Source organism: Lygodium microphyllum, chromosome 3 (genome assembly GCF_053477565.2).
Source record: "Lygodium microphyllum isolate KBCC chromosome 3, Lygodium_microphyllum_v1.1.10, whole genome shotgun sequence".
Classification (NCBI taxonomy): Eukaryota; Viridiplantae; Streptophyta; class Polypodiopsida; order Schizaeales; family Lygodiaceae; genus Lygodium; species Lygodium microphyllum.
Genome location: NC_141137.1, coordinates 12,473,411 through 12,493,883, shown reverse-complemented (window position 1 = coordinate 12,493,883; position 20,473 = coordinate 12,473,411). Strand labels below are relative to the sequence as shown.

The 20,473-nt window shown below is 44.6% G+C and overlaps 1 protein-coding gene across 1 annotated transcript in view; it reads right to left on the bottom strand.

Annotated features, from left to right (window-relative positions):
* Nucleotides 1-331: 331 nt before the first annotated feature.
* The window catches only part of LOC148038056 (PRA1 family protein B5-like), a 29,413-nt gene continuing 9,271 nt past the window's right edge, over nt 332-20,473 (bottom strand). Inside the window, exon 2 of the mRNA XM_087668429.1 lies at nt 332-1,704. Coding sequence (XP_087524555.1) covers nt 1,058-1,618 — 561 coding nt within the window. The 5' untranslated portion in view covers nt 1,619-1,704 and the 3' untranslated portion in view covers nt 332-1,057. The remainder of the gene's footprint in view (nt 1,705-20,473) is intronic.

The following is a 20,473-nucleotide window of genomic DNA, read 5'->3' as shown; positions in this document are numbered from 1 at the left end:
ATAACACTCACCTCAACCACTAAAGGTTCACTCAAGCACCCAAACCTACAATCTATATCCACATCTTTTATTTCTTCAGGTCATTGATCCAAAGAAAAAAGTATCAACATTCATGAACATTACAATAGACAAGTCAAAACTTAATTAGAAATCCTCAAAACTGTTTTTTGATTAGTTCAATGTCAAAAGCAAGCTATCGAGCATCACCATTGACCAAAACAATGAATGATTCCACATAAAACTCTAAAGGAAAAACCTTTGCTTCATATCTTGGAAGTCCAACAAACATCTTCTCTTGGATCTTTCAAGAGAGTAATTTGAGCACAGCCAACCCTATTTTTTTACCATTAGATGGGCTTTGTTCATCATATTGAAACAAAGTTGAAACTTTGTTGTAGCAAGCCAATTAGCTTAGCAAGTAGTACTCAATTATGAAGCCCATTACACCTCTCGGTTCTTATCTAAGAGGATCCTTTAGAATTTAAAGGAAACCATGGGAAAAAGTAAAGCATAAGTGCGAGTTGCAAGGGCTATCAATAACATTTTATTTGCTTGAAAACATATCTGAAGTATCTGAAGTACTAGAGCTTACCTAGGATTAAGGGACATGGTTTTGATGGCATAATCATGAGATACGGGCTTTTCACTAACTTAAAGCGAGTTAGGAGTTTCACTCTTGGAGCCATAACAGAAAAGGAAACACACTGAAGCCAGCCCTCTCTTAGTTGTTAACCCAGGCAACGACATGATCCTGCAAACTCCACCTACTGATGTCGCAGCTCCCTCTTGTTTGGGTGGCTCATCACCCTCAAATACAAAGATCTGACGTCTATAACTCCATATGTGAGTGTTTGAATGATTCACCATATCTTGAACTTGCCTTGAGATTGGGAGTATGTCTTTGGCAGATCCTTTCTTAATGCAGGCGGTGGGAAGAGATTTGATACAAAATGAAGTACAAGCATAGGTCCATTCCTTTCATACAATGAAATCATAATACAAGTGATGAGAACAGTAGTGTTTGGATATACACCATCCAGTACAAATGATCATACATTCAAACCCTGTTAACCACTGGCGGTTGAAAAGTAAGGTAAGAATTCGATGCGTAATCTGGCTCATCTAAAAACAGATCATCCGGAGTCCTGAAAGCTGCATGAAGAGCAACAAGTGCTATGGACATAGCCAAGGCTGTGAATATGGTACTCCCTGTATTTGTCCAAAAAATTGATATGAATGTCAGAATGACAAGAACGACCAGAACTTCTTTATCACCATATGACCTGTTGAAGACAACTAGAGGCTCTGTTCGTGAGAAGTACAAGAAGAACCATGCAGCTGCCAGCACTAAGAGAACTACTAGGGAGCCTGGGTACCGTAGTAAGCTGATGCCCACCAAGACTGCAGTGAGAACAACATAATTCATCTGAAAGTAAAGCAAATTTTTCCTCATTCGGCTTTTTACATCTGAAATGGACTCTGGCTTGTTGAAACTGTTTCGATCAAGCAACTCTGACCATGGCCGCTGACGTGAAAGAGCTGCCTTCCCAGTCTCTGAGGCATTAGCCAAAAAGGCACGAGTGGCTGTAAGAGGTGCTCCAGACTCTTGTGCAGCCATCACAAATATGTGAAGGAGCAGGTGTAAGCACCTCGCAGAACAACCAAGGTGATAGCCAAATACACTCAACTGACCCAACAAGCACTCTGGGAAACAACATTAGAGTTATGTCAACACCAAATACCAAACTCTTGAAAAGAAGAATTCCATTTTGTAAAATACACAAGGGCAATCCTTCCATGAAAGTGCAACCATTGTGTTCACCTATGTCACATACAGGACGCTACCAAAACCAAATGCACATGCAGCCAACATTAAACTGAAGTCTAGCTTACAAAATGAGAATAATGTGAAAAACAGTTAGCAAATGGATACTGAGAAAAGGTAGATATTTCACGATGTGAGTTGATTTTACGGAAGCCTTTGGAAAGACCAATTCTACTGTATACAACACACTTGCCAAGTGCATAAAACAAAAATTACTGTACAAGAGTTGAGCAAATGCGCCCAGAGAAAAGATTGTTCATGACATTGACCAGTAGACACCTAATCAATGCTCTTTCATCTCGTCAAGCTCATGATGAAACGGGACACAGATTGTAGAAACATGTAGCTTTCACAACAAAGCATCAACCACCACATTCTTCTTTCCATCCATGTGAACAATCTAAAAGTGGAACATGATAAGAAGTTGGCCCATCTCATGTGCTTCTCTACAACTTGGACTAAATGAGGAAATATTTCAGAGTCTAATGATCTGTCTGCATTGTAAAGTCAGCTCCAATAAGATAATACTTCCTAGCAGTAAGGGCAATGTTTTAGTGCCATAAGCTCTTTCTCATAAACCTGGAAATTCTTTCAGCTCCACGCAAGATGCAACTTCCATAGCAATCATATGCCCATCTTGCATCAAAACTGCACCAACAACTACACCAATGTTGTTCCAATGTGCATCATACTAGACCACCAAAGCTCTTTAAAAATCATGTAAAACCAGATTTGAAGAAGCTATCTATTCCAGTTCAGTGCCCCCTGATTGGATCAAAATTTTCAGCATCAAACTCTGGCATTTCATACACCCGGCCAATATCTACTCCTAGATTCCCATACATCCCTGCATACACAGCAGGCTGCATGCCTCCAAACATGCTCGCCTACATACTTCCTTGCATCCTAGGTTGCACTCCAGTGCCAAAGTTGCCTCGCATGCCCATGCCTCTTTGGTGTACACTTCCATGAGGCCACCCCCCAGCCATAGCCTAACAGATAAAGCCTCCAGCGATCTGCTGCGGAAAAGGATCCTATGAACCTAGATGAACCAAAGCGCCATTAGGATTCTCAATCTGGGTTTTTCAATCTTCTACTTGCATTCAAGGAAACATTTCATCTTTAAAGAAGTCCAAAAGCACATCCAAATCACCATACACAAAACCCTCAAATACAGCATCCAATGATGTCTTTCACAGGCTAGGTCACATCCTCATGTTGCCGTTGCTCAAAAGCAAGTGGCTGCTCTTTACTTATCCGTGGATGATCCCTGTGGTGAACCAAGGTGATCCACCTTCTCTTCACTTTCTCACATATTCAATGTCTAGTAATTGGGCTACAACAACCAACATGGGTGCATCTCCTTGAGAAAGTTGGTGGTTTGGTGGTGCCTTGGCAATGGGACCGATGAAACCAGTCTTTGATAAAAAGGGCAGTAGTTCTTATATTTTGTCCAGCACATTCAACAACCTAAACCAAAACAGAACACACACGATAGATGGAGCTAGAATGCTCCTACACAACCATTAAAATTTCACCATACTCCTAAACAAATTGACCCAAAACCTTTGCAACCCTTGTAGCATTTCTTTAATCTTTATTCTGTCAGAGTGAAACAGTGCAGAAGCGTATGACCAAGATTGAGAGTGAACAGAGAGGGAAAGAGACAGTAGAACATAGAAAATCTGCAACGAAGAATGCTGTATAAGGAAGCAAATATGAACACATGTGCAAAGTGTATGTCTGCGTATGTCTCCACCTCAAAGATCTCACAGGCTGTGAACCTCAAAGTATGTGCAGCAGTCTCCATGATCACTAATCTGGAAAGCTGTGATCAGAGAATGTCCAACTGTGTGTTGAAAACAGGCAATAAATAGCCTAAAGAAAAATTATGAAAATATGATGTCGGCTGCAGCCAACTGTACTGTCCGACTAGAGAACAGGCTGTCCAACTACACTGCTGACATGGCAATCTGACCAATGCTGCCATGTGGCACACCTGCGGACTGTACGGAACTGCCAGCACACACAATTGACAGGAAATGCCCAGTCTCTCTCTCAAGAATTTCTATCCACAAGATGACAATCTCTAACACCCCCTCTCAAATCCTGGACGGGGCATGAGGCCAAGGGATCTAGAATGATGCCGAAGTAAAGTCTGTGGAAGCACCTTCGTATACAAGTCGGCAAGATTTTCCTCTAGCTTGCAATATACCACATCAATAGTCTCATCCAAAAGCTTCTCCCGAATGATATGATACTGAATCTCGATGTGCTTTGTTCTAGCATGAACCGTAGGGTTCCAGACGAAGGCAATGCAACTCTCATTGTCACACTGAAGAACAGTTAAGACCTATCTGCAGGCAGCCAAGCTCCTCCAATAACCTGTGAACTCATATGTGGTAGAAGACACCACCTAATACTCCCACCTCAATTGAAGGTAGGGAAACCGTGAGCCGCTTCTTCCTACTCCATGAAACAGCACCTGCACCCAATGTAAAGTAATAACTTGTCGTGGACTGTCAATGCTCCATATCACCAGCCCAATCTGAATCACTCCAACCTGTAAATACCAAGCTTACATCACTTGTACCTACTGAATAATAGATCCCGAGATCGGGGGTCCCCCAAAGGAACCTCAAAATCTGCTAAGCAGCTTGCCAATGCACCATCTTGGGTTCACTCATGAACCCGGCCAGCACACCTACAACATAACATAAGTCAATAGGAGTGTTGAGAAGCCATATCAAAGAGCCAACCAATTGCCTATAATGGATAGCATCTGCCAAAGGAAAATCAAAATTGGCTATGGCCTTCCAATTTGGATCCATCGGGGCCATAATAGACTTGCATCCCTCCATCTCAAACGTAGTCAACAGCTCCTACACATACCGCTGCTGGGAGAGAGATTCCCCTTAAAGTATAATAGATCTCATGACCTAGAAAGAAGTGAAGAAGTCCCATATCCATCATCTCAAACTTCATGAGAAGTGTTGCATTTGTCTGCTCAACCATTTGGGTATGGTCACCTGTCACAATCAAGTTGTCCACATAAAGGACAAACAGCACACGACCTCCACCTGAGGTATGTACACAATGTTGTGGATCGACCTTGGAATGCTAATACCCCAATCTCTCTTGGAGAAACAAGTCAATCTTCTCGTTCCAAGCATGGAGATCCTGCTTAAGATATAAAGGACCTTCCTCAACATGTATACCTTACCATCAAAAGAACCGAAGCTTGGAGGCTGCTCAACATAGATCTCCTCCTTCAACTTACCATTCAAGAAGGTAGACTTCACATCTAGCCGATAGACAGGCCAGCTCCTCTAGCCAGCCAAGGTAAGAATTACACAAACAGTAGCCATCCGAGCCAGAGGAGCAAAAGTATCATGGAAATCAATGCCTACAACATGCCATCACTGCAGTACTTGGACTTGAAGACCCATTTGACTCCAATTACCTTTTTATGACAAGGCTTAGGCACAAGATACCAAGTGTCATTTCTCTCAATCAACTCCAACTCTTGCTCCATCGCTTTCCGCCAATGTGTTGGGAATAAAGGCCCTCGTGCCTTTAAATGTGCTCGGATGTGAACACACCCTTAGCACTTGTACTTACACACACACACACACACACACACACACATATATATATATATATATATATATATATATATATATATATATATATATCTAAAAACCTAAAGATACATACTCATCATTGTACCTACAAACGTGCTCACTCTCTGCTCTGCTCTCTCTCTCTCTCTCTGTCTCTCCACGCCTAACGAACACCTATTGTCTCAATCTTCGTACCTAACCCGTCACTACAAACTGGTATCAGAACTGCAGTTGAGACATTCATACTTCTCGAAGTTTGTGCAGGTCAACAGGTCACGTTTCCACCAGGCAACAATTCCAGGTTGCAGGCGCACATAAAAAACGTCACTCCTGGTCAGATGCAGGTCAAAACGTCACCTCCTGGTCAAACTCAGTTACATGGCTGCACGCACAGGTCAAACGACGTTATTTCTGGTCAGTCGCAGGTCACGCAATCAGGCGACGGGCTGACGGCTATAAACGGGGAAAATTCGTTATTTTTTCCTTTGCAATAATTTTAAATTTTTTCAAAGGTTCGCTGCAAGCAAGCCCTTTGCTCACTGACGAGCGTTCATGTGCATAAGCACAAAACTCAAATTTGTGCAACTTTGCACCCAGAAATTTGAGGCTTTCCCCCAATTTGAGGATCTCAACGCAGAATTGGACAATCTGACTCAGAAATTGCAAAGTCTATGCACATTTGCCCGGGAATTTTGGGGCTTTTGCATTCACTGACATTAGTGCACGAAGGACTTGGAAAATTTGGGGATTTGTCCAAATTTGGTGCAAGCAAGATGCAATAGTGATATCTGTCTCAAAAATTGCAGGAATTTGTGACATTTTGTCCCCGACATTTGGGGCTTTTCATGTACATGCACAAATTGGACTGAAATTTACCCAATTTCTCGACATTGATGCACATTGGACCCTGTGCAATTTGGGGCTTTTGGAGTTTGGGAAAAATCTGTGCAGCATTTGGTCATTTTATGTACATGCAGGTTGAATTCCATGCAATTTGGACATCAATACTTGGTAAAATTTGGGGATTTTGCTGAAATTGCTCTATTTTGGCAAAATTTGCATGTTCTATGCATGACAGAGAATGCAGATATGTGATTGATGCTTTGAGCACAAAAATTTTGGGGCTTTTGACCGTGCGTGTCAAATTTTATGCCCGTGGGTACATGTACAACAAAAATTGCAGCTAAAATTTTGGGATTTCTCATGTAATGTGATGTATATGCCCTTGGAACAACTGTAATCAGTTGTGGAATGTTGTAGCACATGGTTTGGTGCTTCCGAAAATTTAATTACAGATCTGAAACTTGTGCTTCTACATGGTCATTTATTGCTGGTTGGTACTTGTTTGTACCTTGGTCACTTGGGTGATAGTTTGGGCTTGCATTTGGCTGATTTTTTTGTCACATTTGGGCTGAAAATCATGGCTGGCAGCAATGACAACAGTAATCTCATGCACATAAAGAAGCTTGAAGGAGCACATAACTTTGCAATTTGGCAAAAACAGTGCTACAATATCCTGTTGCAAAAGAAGCAGGCAAAGCCGATCAAAACAAAAGGGGCAAAGCCCGCAGATATGGAATAGGACGATTGGGATAAGTTAAATGAGTTTGCATGCTCAACCATCAAGCTATCGATTTCTAATGCCTTGCTGTTTAACATTGAAGGTTTGGATTCTACATATGCTATATGGACTCAAGTGGAAGAACTGTATGCACAAAAGAGTACTGCAAGCAAAGTGTCTTGGCTGAAAAAGCTTATGGATTTGCGTATGAAAGAGGGTACAGCGATGTCTACTCACTTGAGTGATTTTAACTCCATTTTCAGCGAGCTAGTTGCCTTGAAGTTCATGATTGATGAGGAATTTAAGGCTACTTTCTTGCTTTGCACTCTACCAGAGAATTGGGATACATTCAAGACTACTATGAGTAATTCTAATGTGATCCTTTTGTATGCTAATGATGAGAGTGCTCTACTCATGGAAGAAATGAATTGGCAAAACAATGCATCCAGTAAGTCTTCTAGTGCTTTGCATACTAGGGGCAGATCACAGCAAAAAGGCAAATATGATAGCAATAGACGTAGTAAATCACGTGGCAAAGATGTTGAATGCCATCATTGTGGCAAGAAGGTTTACTTTAAATATGACTGCTACAAATGGAAGAAAAAGAAAGGAAAGGGCAAGAAGACAAATGATAGTAAGGAAGAGAAGAAGGACAAACAACCTAAGAAGAGCAGTGGAAAATTTGAAGAGGTGAATGTAGTCACTCATGACAGTGATAGTGGAAGTGACGGACTCTTTGTCTCTTCACACTTTGGTGCACATGCCTTACTTACAAATACAGATCATGATGACATGCATACCTGGATTCTCGATTCAGGTGCTTCCTTTCATGTCACCCCTCATCGTGAGTGGTTCTCTGTCTATACAAGGGGTTGACATGGTGTTGTCCATCTTGGGGACAACTATGCATGTGACATTGTAGGTATTGCTAGTGTGCAATTGCAGTTTTAGCATGGCTCTGTCTTCACACTTCAACATGTACATCATGTATCTCAACTCCAAAAGAGCTTGATTAGCACAGGGTAGCTGGATGATGATGGTTTTCATACCACCTTTGGTGATGGAAAATGGAAGATCTATAAGGGATCTAGGGTTATTGCCAAAGGTTGCAAGAGTGATACTTTGTATCCACTTCATGTATCTAGTGTACGTGACCATGTTGTTGCCGTGACCGAGCAGCCAAGTGTTTCTTTGTGGCATGGCCGATTGAGACACATGAGTCAAACTCAAATGAAAGTACTTTCGCGTTTGGGTTACTTGCCTTGTCTTCGTTATGCTGATTTTAAGCACTGTGATCATTATATTTATGGCAAACATGCACAGACGCCCCATAAAAAGTCTCTTTCGCTAAAATCTTCTCCTCTAGAGTTAGTACATTCAGATGTATGTCAGATGCCAGGATTATCTTTAGGGGGAAAGAAATATTTTGTCATCTTTGTCAACGATGCTACACGGAAGGTATGGTTTTACCCTATTCATAGCAAGGATGAAGTGCTAGACAAGTTTAAAAATTCTTGGCATTTGCTGAACATCAAACTAATAAGACACTTAAGTGTCTTCGCTCTGACAATGGTGGGGAATATGTGTCCAAGGCCTTTCAGACATTTTATGATAGCAAAGGGATAAAGAGGGAGCTCATTGCCCCTCATAATCCACCCCAAAATGGAGTTGCAGAGCGTATAAATCGAACCATATAGGATAAGGTCCATACGATGATCTCTCATGCTGCATTACCCCATGGTTTTTAGGCAGAGGCTGTTATGACAGCCGTTCACTTAATTAATCGGTCACCAAACAGGTCTTCAAGGGGAGAGGAGGGGGGGGGGGGGTGTGTGTGTGTGTGGAGGCTGGCGAGAAGCGTGGTCGGGCAAGCCACCTTCATATGCTCATCTGAAAGTGTTTGGCTGTGAGACTTTTGTGCACATTTGTAAAGAAAAACGCAGCAAACTTGAGCCAAAGTTCTGTAAATGCATTTTCCTAGGATATGGTGACGAGGGTGAAATGGGGTATAGACTGTGGGATCCCGAGAAAAGGAAAGTAATACGTAGTAATGATGTTATCTTCCCGGAAGATTACATGCATAAACAGCCCAAAAAGATTGAGGAGGTAGGGTTGTATTCCAGGAAGAAATACCTTTTGGACAGCAAAATGTGTCCGCTATACAGCAACAAATACCTGCTGTAAATGAACCTGTAAATGCAGAAAATGATGCTGGAAATGATCAACCAGCTATTGCTCATGATAATGAGCCACTACATGTGCAAGAACAGCCAGGACAGCAAGCTGTTAATGCTGATTTGCAGGCTGACATGCCAGGACAGCATGCTGAAAATGGAAATTTGCAGGAACAGCTAGCAAACAATGATCATTGGGTTAGGAGATCGTCTAGGGCTACTAGAAAACCTGACAGATTTATTCCCGGTGCAAACAATGTGGCTAAATATGTAATGTTGACAGACTGTAGTGAACCATCATACTTCAAGGAAGTAATGGACAGACAGGACAGCAAGAAATGTACAAAGCCATGTTATCAGAAATGGAATTTCTTGAGAAAAATGGCACTTGGGACTTGGTGCAGTTGCCTAAACATGCAAATGGAGTTACAAGATGAAGATCACTTCTGATTCCTCACCAAAGTACAAAGCAAGATTGGTTGCAAAGGGGTGCAAGCAAGAGCAAGGAATTGACTTTGATGAGATCTTCTCTCCTGTAGTCAAGATGACTACCTTGAGAACCATTTTAGGCTTGGTTGCAGCTGAAGATATGGAGCTCATACAGATGGATGTAAAGACTGCATTCTTACATGGTGATCTGCATGAAGACATATACATGCAGCGGCCTAAAGGGTTTGTTGAAAAAGGGAAAGAAAAGACGGTATGTAAACTCAAAAGGAGTTTGTATGGGCTGAAACAAGCACCAAGAGAATGGTATCACAAGTTTGATACATTTATGCAGTCTCAAGGTTTCCATAGAAGTCAAGTGGATCACTACTTGTACACCAAGAAGGCAGCAGATGGCAGCCTGATTATCTTGGTTCTGTATGTTGATAACATACTGATTGCTAGCAGGGATACTCATGCCTTGGATTCACTGAAGCAAAGTCTTCATGGCAGCTTTGACATGAAGGATCTTGGTGATGCAAATCACATTCTTAGCATGCGAATACTCAGAGATAGATTGATAGGGTTACTCTATCTATCTCAACAGGAGTATACCTCCAAGGTTTTGTAGCGTTTCAATATGGAGGAGGGGAAAACAATTGGGACTCCATTGCCTCCACATGTGAAACTCAGTGCAGAGGACAACCCTACATCTAATGATGAGAAGGCTGAAATGGCCAAGATACCATATGCTTCAGTCGTTGGCAATTTGATGTATGCTATGATTGCTACACGTCCTGACATTGCCTTTGCAGTGGGAGTGGTTAGCAGATACATGGCAACCCTTGACAAGAAGCATTGGGATGCAATGAAAGGTATTATGAGATACCTCAAAGGCACAAAGGAGTTGTGCATTTGCTTTGGGAAGCAGAAGGCATCTGTTGTTGGCTTTACGGATGCAGACTATGCTGGTCATGCGGATTGCAAGAAGTCCACTCCTGGGTATGTGTTTACTTTCACAGGAGGAGCAGTCTCTCAGTCGAACTGCCACGTAGCAGTCCGACCTGTGCAGGCAGTCGGTTGCATTTAATGCAGCCGACAGGGTATTTCTGGCGCCCTGTTTTGTCCAGATTTTGGCTATAAATAGCAGACATCTCCAGCAGTCTCACACACTTCTCTGCTCGCAGATTACAGACCAGTGACACATGCAGATTCCGTCTCTGTTCGCAGATTTCAAACAGGAGACAGTGCAGACTGCAGCAGACTTCGAGGTGAACAGCAGGTTGCATCGTCGAGGTGGAGACACGCAGTCCAACGCACTGCGCCCGTGTATATATCTGCATAACTTTGTATTCAGCACACTTTATACAGCAGATCTTCATCTTCCACTGTCTCTTTCTCTCTCTTCTCTCTCTGCATTCTCTCTCTCTCAGTCCTACGCTTCCGCACCGCTGCACTCTGACATGGTATTAGAGCAGTGTTAGAGGGCTGACTGAGCGCAGAATCAACCTGAAGAGGAGTTTCCATCGCGACACAAATTTGCGTTTTTTGCGTTTAAAGGCAGACAGGAGGGCTGCACCTTGGAACAAGGCTGAAACGAGTATGGGCGCGCAGGAAAGGAGTCCAGGTGGTGGATTTGCTGCTGTTTACTGCTGTTTGACGCGGAGGAAGTTTGAGTTTTCAGCCTACAAGTGTAGGTTTTGCTTTTTCCATCGCCTCCGGCGAGTGAAGAAGGTTCAGGACGCGGAAGAGCCTTAGCAGGCTGAGTTTTCCCAGTCAGAGGGGCTGCTTTTGTGTTTGTGAAGGCATTACAGGTGAAGATGTCTACAGAGATTGACTTGGAGTTCCAGTCGATTATGGACCGGAAGGTGCCTGTCTTACCGGCTCTTCCTGCAGATCAAACGCTCGACGGCGACAACTACCGCATTTGGCGCGTCATGATGTTGTTCATCCTTAAGTCCTATGATTTGGCGGAGCTGGTACAGGAGGAGATCGACCGGCCCTCGGTAAGAGATGAGTCCAAACTCTCTTCCGATGCTCGTGCGGAGTTGGCCAAGGCTCAGTCTCATTGGGACAAACTGAATGCCAGGATTCGTTCCTTTCTTTTTCTATCATGTACTACAGCCGTGATCACTCACATCGAGCACTTGACGGTGGCTCGGGAGATATGGCTGGAGCTTGATCAGATGTACAATCGGATGACCCTTATGAAGCGGGTTTTTTTGGAGGTACAGATGCGGACCTTGTCCGTAAATAAGTCTTCTTCGCTACGGGAGCACATTAACAAGCTACGGCAACTTCAGATGCAGGTTCAGAATGCGGGGAAGCCGATTTCCTCCGAAGACATGGCGATCACACTTTTGTCCCAGTTGCCGCCACGATTCGGTACATTTTACTCTGCCCTTATTGCTTCGGGGCAAGAGTCTACTCTTCGGTGGGAAGAGTTGGTTCCTATGGTCTTGGATCAAGAGGAATAGTTAAAGGGACAGAATGCTTCCAAGTCGGAGGCGCTGACAGGTCAAGCCTCTCAGAAGAAGGGAAAGGACCAAAAGAAGAAGAAGGGGGATAACAAGTCCAAGAAGGACAAGGAGAAGGACAAGGACAAGGACAAAGACTCCACATGCCATATTTGTGGAAAGATTGGCCATTGGAAGAAGGATTGCCCTGACAAAGACAAGAAGGACACTAAGGATTCTGGAGCGGTGGCTGCACCCTCATCAACTGCATTTCTTCATCTAGCTGCCATTGAGGACGCTTCACTGAATGCTTCTGATGCTGCGATGACGGCTCCCCAGGCTCGAGAGTGGATCGTTGATAGTGGTGCCTCACGGCACATGACTCCATCATCAAATGGTGATGCCCAATTGCGACCCTCGCGTGGGCAGATTCTCATTGGAGACAACTCTTCAGTATCTATTGCAAGTCGGGGTAAGATGCAACTTATTCCCGATGGACGAGGTGGTACCCATACCTCAAAGGTTTTGCATGTACTAGGCTTAGGGTACCATCTCCTTTCAGTTCATAAGATTTGCTCCCTTGGCCTTTTGGTGGAGTTTGACAGTACTACGGTGCGAGTCCTTGATCGTGGCTCGAGGAAGGTTCTCTCATCCGGATATGAGGAGAACAGCATTTATAAACTGAAGTCTTCCACCACCCTCTCTACTCTTCTTCTTACCTCTCAGTCACAGTCAGAGTTACGGCATACTCGGTTTGGTCACCTGAACTATGATTATCTTCGGAGAGTGTCACGTGGACAGCTTGTTCGAGGGTTGCCGGATATAGTGGTGAGCCAGCAGCCATGTGTCTCTTGCATTCGGGGGAAGCAGCATAGGGATGCCATTCCCCACACAGCTTCGCGGCGGTCTACTTCACCGATGGAGCTTGTATCTACGGATCTATGTGGCCCTATGAGGAATGAGTCCTTACGTGGGAGCTCGTACTTCATGCTGATCGTGGATGACTACAACAGGATGACATGGGCCTACTTTTTGGCATTAAAGTCAGAAGCTTTCTCACACTTCAAGGATTGGCTTCTCTTTGAAGAGAACCGATCAGACCGGAAGTTGAAGACCTTACGCTCTGACAAGGGCGGTGAATTTGTTTCTAATGATTTTGCTCGGTTTTGTACAGATAAAGGAATTCACCAGGAGTTTGCCAATACCAACACTCCTCAAGAAAATGGCATTCTTGAACGGAAGAACCGCAGTGTGATCGAGATGGCGCGCACCATGACGGAGCACCGACAGACCCCTCAGGTTCTATGGGCCGAGGCTGTGGCTACTGCCGTCCACATCCTTAATCGATCCCCTACTTCGGCCGTGGAAGGGATGACCCCGTTTGAGACTTATTTTGGGACGAAGCCAGATGTTTCTTACTTCCGGATCTTTGGGTGTGATGCCTATGTTCACATTCCCAAGGCTCATCGTGATAAATTTGAATCAGCTTCCCGAAAACAGGTATTTGTTGGCTACAGCTCCCAGTCCCAAGGCTATCGATTGTATGATCCCGTCAGGCGGGATGTGTACACTAGCCGCGATGTGCGGTTTGTGGAGGTTCCGGCTATATCAACGGGTGAGGAGAATCCCGTTCTTGGAGATCCAGGGGAGAGTTGGGCTCCTTCTACAATTCCACTGGAGCCCGTGCCTTTTGATTATGATTCTGTTTCTGACACAGAGTCTACTGCACCACCGGTCACCTCAGAGGAGTTACCACCGGTGGATATTCCAGAGTCTTCTGCTGATGGAGAGAGACGAGGGGAGGTTCGGCCTCCTCCTCGCTGGGCCCATGACACACTCCGTGATTTAGGGATCGAGGGGGTTCCTGAGGAGTGGGGACCGCAAGATGGTCCGCGGCGGTCACGGCGGCACCAGGCACATTCTACGGAGCTTGTTTGCTCTAACTATTGTTTGATGACCCGTGTTATGCAGGATCGAGAGCCCACCTCCTTGAAGGAGGCTTTACAGTCCGCACCATGGAAGAAAGCTATGGAAGCCGAGTTGGAGGCTATTGAGAGGAATGGCACTTGGTCACTCGTGCCCCGCCCCCTGAATAAGAAGGTGATTGGCGTCAAGTGGGTCTTCAAGACCAAATACCTTAGCGACAGTTCTTTGGATAAGCACAAGGCTCGCCTTGTTGCTAAAGGTTTTGCACAACGCCCAAGGATTGACTGTCATGATACTTTTACCCCCACACCTCGTATGGCGACCATTAGAGTTGTTCTTGCTTTGGCTGGCCATAGGAGATGGCCTGTTTACCAGTTGGATGTGAAGTCGGCATTCCTCAATGGTGATTTGAAGGAGAAGATCTATGTTGAGCAGCCTCCTGGCTTTGGATCTTCAGATGGGAAAGTCTACAGGTTGAAGAAGGCCTTGTATGGCCTCAAGCAGGCTCCGCGTGCATGGAATAAGAAGATTGATTCGTTCCTCCAATCTCAATTGGGATATCGGCATTCCAAGGCCGATCCGCAGCTTTATGTTCACACTTCCGACGAGGGTTGTGTGCTTTTTGTTTTATATATTGATGATTTGATTGTCACAAGTGATGATGCACAGCAGGTCCAAGAGACGAAGTCAGCTTTACATCGGACGTTCGAGATGACGGACTTGGGTCTACTCCATTTCTTTTTGGGCCATGAGATTTATCAGTCTCAGAGGGGGATCTTCATCTCTCAACAGAGATATGTACCGGAGCTCTTGGTGTCTTTTGAGATGGAGGATTGTCGGGCCCTTTCTACTCCTATGGATCCGAACTGGAAGGCCACTTCCCATTCAGCTTCTTCTTTGGTGGATGCTTCCCGCTATCGTCAGTTGATTGGGTCCTTGATTTAGCTTCTCAACACTAGGGTTGATCTATGTTTTGCTGTTGGGCTCTTGGCAGGGTTCATGAGTGAACCTAAGACGGTGCATTGGCAGGCTGCTCAGAGGATACTTCGGTATTTGAGGGGGATGTCTAATTTAGGGATTCATTACCCTGCAGGGACAGATGGTTCAGATCTTGTACTTGCAGGTTGGAGCGACTCGGATTGGGCCGGTGATGTGAACCACAGGCGGTCTACTACAGGTTACTGTTTTACCTTGGGTGCAGGTGTTATCTCATGGAGTAGCAAGAAGCAGCCCACGGTAGCCCTTTCGTCTACTGAGGCGGAGTATCGGACCGCGTCTTCCACCACATGTGAGGCTGTGTGGCTTCGGAGATTATAGGAGGAGCTTGGGTGCCCCCAGACTCGTCCTACTTTGCTGCAATGTGACAATGAGAGTTGCATTGCCTTGGCACGAAACCCTGTTTTTCATGCCCGGACGAAGCACATAGAGATCCAGTACCACTTCATCCGCGAGAAGCTTCTGGATGAGACCATCACTGTGGAGTACTGCAAGACGGAGGACAATCTTGCGGATTTGTTTACGAAGGCACTTCCCTAGGCTCTACTTCGGAGACATTCCAGATCCCTCAGGCTTCTGCCCTGCCCCGGCTTTGAGAGGGGGTGTTAGAGATCATAGCCAGGTTCAGTCAGTTAGGTGCTGTAGTGACCATTCGGACAGTGTGCAGTCGGACTGCACAGTTGGACTGTCATGTGGCAGTCCGACCTGTGCAGACAGTCAGCTGCATTTAATGCAGCCGACAAGGTATTTCTGGCACCCTGTTTTGTCCAGCTTTTGGCTATAAATAGCCGACATCTCCAACAGTCTCACACACTTTTCTGCTCGCAGATTACAGACCGGTGAGACGCGCAGATTCTGTCTCTGTTCGCAGATTTCAGACAGGAGACAATGCAGACTGCAGCGGACTTCGAGGTGAACAGCAGGTTGCATCGTCGAGGTGGAGACACGCAGTCCAGCGCACTGCGCCTGTGTATATATCTGCATATCTTTGTATTCAGTACACTTTATACAGCAGATCTTCATCTTCCACTGTCTCCTTCTCTCTCTTCTCTCTCTGCGTTCTCTCTCTCTCAGTCCTACGCTTCCGCACCGCTGCACTCTGACACCATCTAGCTTAGATCCAAAATATGCCTCGTAAGATATCATACCAACATCATCAAAAGTAGGAGAGAAATTAAGGATGTGGACTACAATAGCAACAACCTCAACCCATAAACACTGACGTGTCTACCTATGTTCCATCATGGTACGGGCCATTTCAATCACACTACGATTCTTCCGCTCCAAGATGCCATTCTTCTAAGGGGTGTTTCTGTTGGCAAACTCCTAGTGAATACCATAATCTGTACAAAAACAAGCAAGCTCATTAGAAACAAATTCTTTGCCCTTATGCGCTCATAAGGTCTTCAGTTTTTGGTCCAAGTGATTCTCCTCAAAGAGTAACCAATCCGTGAAGTTAAAGAAGGCCTTTAACTTCCGCTTCAAAAAATAAGCCATTGTCAGCCTGCTGTAACCATCCACAATTAGCATGAAATACAAGATCCCTTTAAGGGACTCTATCCCCATCGGTCCAAAAAGATCGGTAGAAAAAAGCTCCAAGGGAGCTGAAGATTGCCTCGAAGCCTTGCTAGACATAGCATCACAAGTTTGCTTCCCACGGATGCAAGATACACACGACTCCTAGCTCACCACAATATCCAGCAAACCTTAAGCAAGCTATCCTTGAGACGCCTTCCAAAGGTAATCATAGTTAAGCTGGCCAAACTGAGTATGCCATAGTTGGGATTGTGTCTGAGAGGTAAGAAGAAGAGAAGTCAAGGCAAAAAGAGACCTCAACTTGTAAACTTCATTCTCCTCATAACCTGAAGCGAGGACATGTCTCAAGGCACAATGAAGAATCCAAAAGGGATCTACATTAAACTTGACCGAGACCGAGGGCACAAATCTTGTGCACCGAAAGCAAATGGTATCCCAAGGACAGCACATAAAGCACCTCGGAATATGGGCACCACCCTGCCCATCTAAAATAAGCTGCATGTGACCCCATCCTTGAATACGGATAGAAAAACTATCACCAATGAGAATCTGCCCATGCAAAGGCCGCAAATGAGCAACACCTGCTATAGGAGTCATGTGTCGGAATGCACCACTATCAACAATCTACTCCTGAGGGTGTAGTGGCGTCAACGCAGCATCAAAGGCCTTTAGGGTTGATGCCTCAACCACCTCCAAGTGGAGAAAAGTAACTGATGAGGAAGTAGCCACCACTTCGGAATCCTTCGAAGATTTCTCATTTTTCTTCTTCTCTTTGTTGGAGCAATCCTTCTTCTAGTGACTTGTCTTCCCACAGATGTGACAAGTGGACTCCTTTTCCTTGTCCTTCTTTGATTTGTCCTCCTCCTCCTTTTAGTCCTCGTTCTTCTAAGAGGACTGACCTATCAATGTCTTTAATTTGAAAGCATTGGTCCCTTTAAACTGCTCCTCTTAGTCCAAGACCATAGGAACCAACTCCTCCCAATGAAGAGTCTCCGATTGCCCTAGGGAAATCAAGGCGAAATAAAAACCACTGAAACAAGGCGATAATTGTGAAAGGAGATTATCACTATGTCTTCAAAAGTAATCACATTCCTTGCGTTTTGCACCTACATCTGAAGCTGCCTCAGCTTGTTGATATGCTTCCGCATAGAAGATGACTTGTTGACACTCATGGTCCTCATCTGCACTCCCAAAGAACCTCGTTTCATGATGGTCATTCGGTTATACATTTGATTAGGCTTCAGCCATATCTTCCAAGCCACCGTCAAATGCTCTATATAGAAGATTGCAACTGTGGTGCATGAGAGAAATAAAAACGAGTAGATGTGAGAATTTAGTTTGTCCCAGTGCACCTGAGCCTTTGCCAACTCCAACCTATCACTCCCAGAGAGTTTGGGCTCGTCTCTCGATAAAGGATGATGGATAGCCTCCATAATAAGCTCCACCAAATCACGTGACTCCAGAATAGCAAGCATCATAACACGCCAGATGCGGTAGTTCTCACCATCGAGTTTTTGATTTGATGGAAGAGCCGGTAACACAAGCACCTTCTAGTCCATAATCATGTAAAACTCTATCTCAGCCTCAAACGACATCTTCACCTAAAATACCTGGACAAAATACAAAAAGCAGCCCCCTCTGACTGTGAAATGCAGCTTGCTACGGTTCTTCTCCGCTTGTCCCACTCCTTCACTTGCCGAAGGCAATGAAAATACAAAATCTACACTTAAAAGGCCCAAAACGCAACCTTCTTCCTTCTTAAATAGCAAAAATCACCAGCAACTTCAGCAACTTTGCTCCTTTCTTGCACGCCCATGCTCGCCTCGGTCTTGTTCTTGATGTGCATCCCTCCTACTCGCCCTTAAACGCTGAAAATGCAACCTTGTGTCACGCAGAAATCTCCTCTTCAGGTAGGTCTAGTCCTTCAATGCTTTGATACCATGTCAAAGTGAAAATGCAACCTTGTGTCGCACTGAAATCTCCTCTTCAAGTAGGTCCACCCTTGGTCAGTCCTTCAATGCTCTACTACCATGTTAGAGTGAAGCGGTGCGGAAGCATATGACCAAGATTGAGAGTGAACAGAGAGAGGAGAGAGAGAGAACGAGACAATGGAACACAGAAAATCTGCAATGAAGAATGTTGTATAGGGAAGCAAATATGTACATGGGCACAAAATGTATGTTTGCATATGTCTCCACCTCGAAGATCTCACAGGATCTCATGGGCTATGAACCTCAAAGTATGTGCAACAGTCTCCCCAATCAGTACTCTAGAAACCTGTGATCAGAGAATGTCCAACTGTGTGCTGGAAACAGGCAATAGATAGCCTGAAGAAAAATGATGAAAATATGCTATCAGCTGCAGCCAACTGTACTGTCCAACTAGAAAATAGGTTGTCCGACTGCACTGCTGATGTGGCGATCTGACCAGTGCTGCCACGTGGCACACCTGCGGACTGTACAGAACTGCCAGCACACACAATTGACAGGAAATGCACACCCTGTCTCTCAAGAATGCCTGTCCAGGAGATGACAATCTCTAACATATTCAAGATTACATCCCCAACTACATGACACTCAATCAAAAGCATGCAGTCTGAATCTCATGCCACACAACTTATGAAAATGAATGTGAGATCAATATCATCACAACTTGCAAGATCAGCCCACATTCTACAGATCCACCTTCAAATAATTGATTGGGTTAACCATGCCAGAGCTTTGAGACACGTACAATGGCCAAGAGTTCTTTGTCATAAGCGGGATAGTTTAGCTCAGCTGCCTGGAGTTTCTAACTTTCATAAGCCACCAGATGATCATGCATGCAACCCTGCTCCTACATCAGTATCACAAATCACCACAAAAAGGTTCATTGAGATCCAGCAATCTCGATGTAGGATCTGAAGAGTCGATGGCCTTCAACTCTTGAAGCTTGGTCCATCTACAGAATCCATGTCTAATGGAACTCCTGCATTGTGGCAAGAAACCAGCCTGCCTTCTCAGATATGGTGGTAGATGACCTGATTTAAGAATTAATTACAGCAAACTAATAGTTCACAAATCTGAAATAAATACTTTACCACTTTCATCTCGGACAGCTGACACCAGATTGGCCCCAAAATTGGCAACCCTTGGTGTATTTCTTTAACTTGTATTACACAAATCTGTAGCGTACTAAGATCTAGGTGATCTCTCTACAAATTTGGGCTCCTTGGGCTGTAACAAATGATCAGCAGCATCTGGATTCAATTTGCCCCTTGATTCTGACACAAATTGGGCAAAATTAACTGAGGACACTTGCATGCAGTCCAACTTCAATGTGAATTACAATCCCCTTCGGGTCTGTTGTAATTTCCTCCATTGCAGCAACTACTCTGATCACCAGGCTTCCAATTCTTAGGCGTGCTTCTTGAGGTGGCTGGAAAACCCTATTCAGAAGAAATTAAGGTTTATGACAGAAAATTTAATGCTGTCCTCTTCAATTCTGCTAAGAGGAATTGAGAACTTAGCATAGGGGAGAGAACATCAACTGGAGAGAGTCTTTCAAATGGTAACTCTGATGGCACCAACATCTTCAAAAGGGGGGTTAAAACCCCAATGCAGCTGGCTAGCCCTCATCTTCTATTGCCACCTCTCACCAAGGTGGAGAAGGCATTTCCTGCCCCTGTCCTTTTGCGCATGCGTGATCTACTGTCACAGGTCTCCAAGCTAATCTGGCAGCCCATAGAATGTACCAACAGCAGTCCTTCGAGCTGGAATGGGCCTTCCTCGGCCTCACCTAACCTCCAATCAGCTCTCCACCAAATTGCATGGCAAGTTCTCTCCCCTTTTGTCAAGCAGCACACATTCTAATGCAGTCTCAGCCTTTAGGCTTTAATTTCCAGCAAAAAATTAATTGTGAAATTTAAAATCCCCTTGTGTCTACCCATAAATTGGCCATTGCCCATCCAT